Consider the following 2356-nt stretch of genomic DNA (forward strand, 5'->3'; position numbering starts at 1 on the left):
ACGAGCTTTTTGCTTCCTCTCGGCGGATAGACCCTTTTCGAGGGACTCAGAAGCGTGACTCAAAACAAGCCGCACAGATGCCGAAATGACTCGCAGCTGGCGAGAGGGCGCCTGGCCGCCTCCAGAGCGTGGCACGGACCGAGTGAGACGTCGCGAGTTTTCGGGGGGTTTTCTTGTGCAAACGACCTGCACTGCGGCGGTGGAACTCTGATCTTTGAAGTAGCGGACGCGTTCAGCGGAACTCCGGCAGTGTTGGCAAAGCAGGCCGGAGGAAGGCCAGAGTTTGCGTGGTGTAGCGAGGCGCGTTTTGTTCGCATGTGAAAGACGCGTGCGGCTTTTTCGCACAGACATGAAGCGTCCAGACGCTGTAGATGCAGTTATCCGGAGTTCCTTCTATGTCAGTGAGCGTTAAACCCATGTCAGTGTGCTTCACGTCATCGAGGGCTCAATTTTCTGCATCCAGAGACGTTTGGATGGAAACGCTGCTCACGTGGAGGGGCGCTGGGCTTCAGACGCGCAGCTGTATCTCGGATCTCGCGAATGTATTCGGGGAGAGCTCCGTGAAGCGGAGGGAGCTCAGTGTGCCTATACCTCTACATACGTGTGTATAAATGTGTGTATATTCATATGCGCGGATGCTGGTTGTTTGGAAGTTGTCTCCAGAAAAGTAGCAGCGCGTGAGCCATATGTTGCGCGTTGGGCGATCGCTCAGCCTCTGTGTGCTTTCGGGGCCCCCGCAGGTCGTGAAGCCGCGCCGATCGGAGCTAGACTCCCGTTTGATAAAGAGTGTCGGTCTCTGATGTGTGGATTTCCGCAGAGCGCCGAGCGGCCGCGCACGTATTCTCCACGTCGGTCGGTAGAGGCGCAGTACGGCTCATCTTCCTCTCAGGTGTACGTACACCCGCCCGTGTGGCGCAGAATGCCGCCTCAGCAGCATCCCTCGGTGTCGTTCCACGCGCACATGTCTGGCGCTTCGCATGTCGCTCCGCCGTCGTCTGCCGGTCCCTCTTCCTCTCCGTTTTACTGGGAAGAGGCGCAGACGCTGCAGCACGCGCCGCGAGACACGCGCGATCGCGTGCGGGAGCTCGAGAGCGAGTGCCTCAGCAGTCTGCAGTCTTCGCTTCGCGTGGTGGCGGGGACGAACGAAGTCTCGCAGCGCACCGCCGTCCAGCTCGACGCCCAGTCCGGTGAGAAAACCGAAACATTTCCTGCGATAGCAAAGCACGGAGAGCGACTCTAGCTCCTTTCCATGCTTTATCTCCAACAGCCCTCGACGCAAACGCGCGCAGCGGCGAATCTCGCGCAGCGCGGCCTCCTCCCACGTTGACTTCGGGACTTTTTTTTGTGGTGAACCCGTCGCCCGCCGCCGCGACGCCTTGCTGCATAGGATCCCTCCGCGTTCGGCGGTGCGTGTGCGCATGCAGAGCAACTTCGCGGGATCAAGGAGACGACTGAGGAGATCCACGAAAACCTGCAGACATCGGACTACCTCCTTAAGGGGATGAAGACTTGGTGGGGTTCCTTTACGCAGCTCTTCACGTCGCCGCCCGCCGCGCGCGAGCGCTCTGCCGGCGCGGCTGCGGATCGTGCTGCGCGTTCAAAGGCGCCTGAGGCGGAGGCGCCTGAGGCGAAGCCGCCTGCGTTTGACTCGCGCAGAGGCTGGACGGGCGCGGACGGAAACGAGGCCGACGCGCACGCCAGACAGCAGCGCCTCGCACAGATTCAACGCGCGCGCACAGATGACTTCGACGCGCGCATGGAGGGCGGCCTTGAGAAGCTCTCCGTCATGGTAGGCAAAGGAAAACGGCGCACTCCCTGCTGTTGCGGAAAGCGAGAGGCGCATGAGGCGGCGCTGCTAGCCGAGGCCTGGGCATCTCGAGCTCGCGGCGGAGCGAGCGCAGCAAAGCAGACACCGTGATTCGCTGGAGAGGCGCAGAAGAAATCGTTTCTGACCTTGCCGTTCGGGCATCATCTCAGGCATTGGTTCGACTTCGCAGAGGCCATGTTGGCGCGCTACCGCTTTTCTCACCTCTCGCGGTCGCGCGTTTCTTTCTAGGCTGTTGAGTGCTTTGTGCCTGGGCCGGTTAGAGCGACTGAGGGAAACTGAGGATTGGGCAGAAGGCATATGACTCCGTCCCAGCGCGAAAATACAGCGTTGAGAGGCTTCCAGAGTCCGTTTTTTCTGATTCTTTGTTTTTTTCAGTTGGAGGAGCTACACGGCAGGGCCGTTCAGATGAACAGCGCGCTCCAGGAGCAGAACGATCTTCTTGATGAAATCAATCAGAATGTCGATTCGAATCAGCAGGCGCTGGAAAAGCAGCGAAGAACGATGCAGAAAATCATGAAGAGAACATAA

The 2356-nt window shown here is 59.5% G+C and overlaps 1 protein-coding gene across 1 annotated transcript; it reads left to right on the plus strand.

Annotated features, from left to right (window-relative positions):
- Positions 1 to 349: 349 nt before the first annotated feature.
- BESB_043960 (uncharacterized protein) lies at positions 350 to 2356 on the plus strand (the record flags this gene model as incomplete). The annotated part of the gene is made up of 4 exons (XM_029362847.1): positions 350 to 397; positions 818 to 1187; positions 1425 to 1789; positions 2204 to 2356. The coding sequence occupies 4 exons, from the start codon at positions 350 to 352 to the stop codon at positions 2354 to 2356; spliced, it is 936 nt and encodes a 311-aa protein (XP_029220213.1).

The sequence above is a fragment of the Besnoitia besnoiti genome, chromosome III (assembly GCF_002563875.1).
Source record: "Besnoitia besnoiti strain Bb-Ger1 chromosome III, whole genome shotgun sequence".
In the NCBI taxonomy this organism is placed as follows: Eukaryota; Apicomplexa; class Conoidasida; order Eucoccidiorida; family Sarcocystidae; genus Besnoitia; species Besnoitia besnoiti.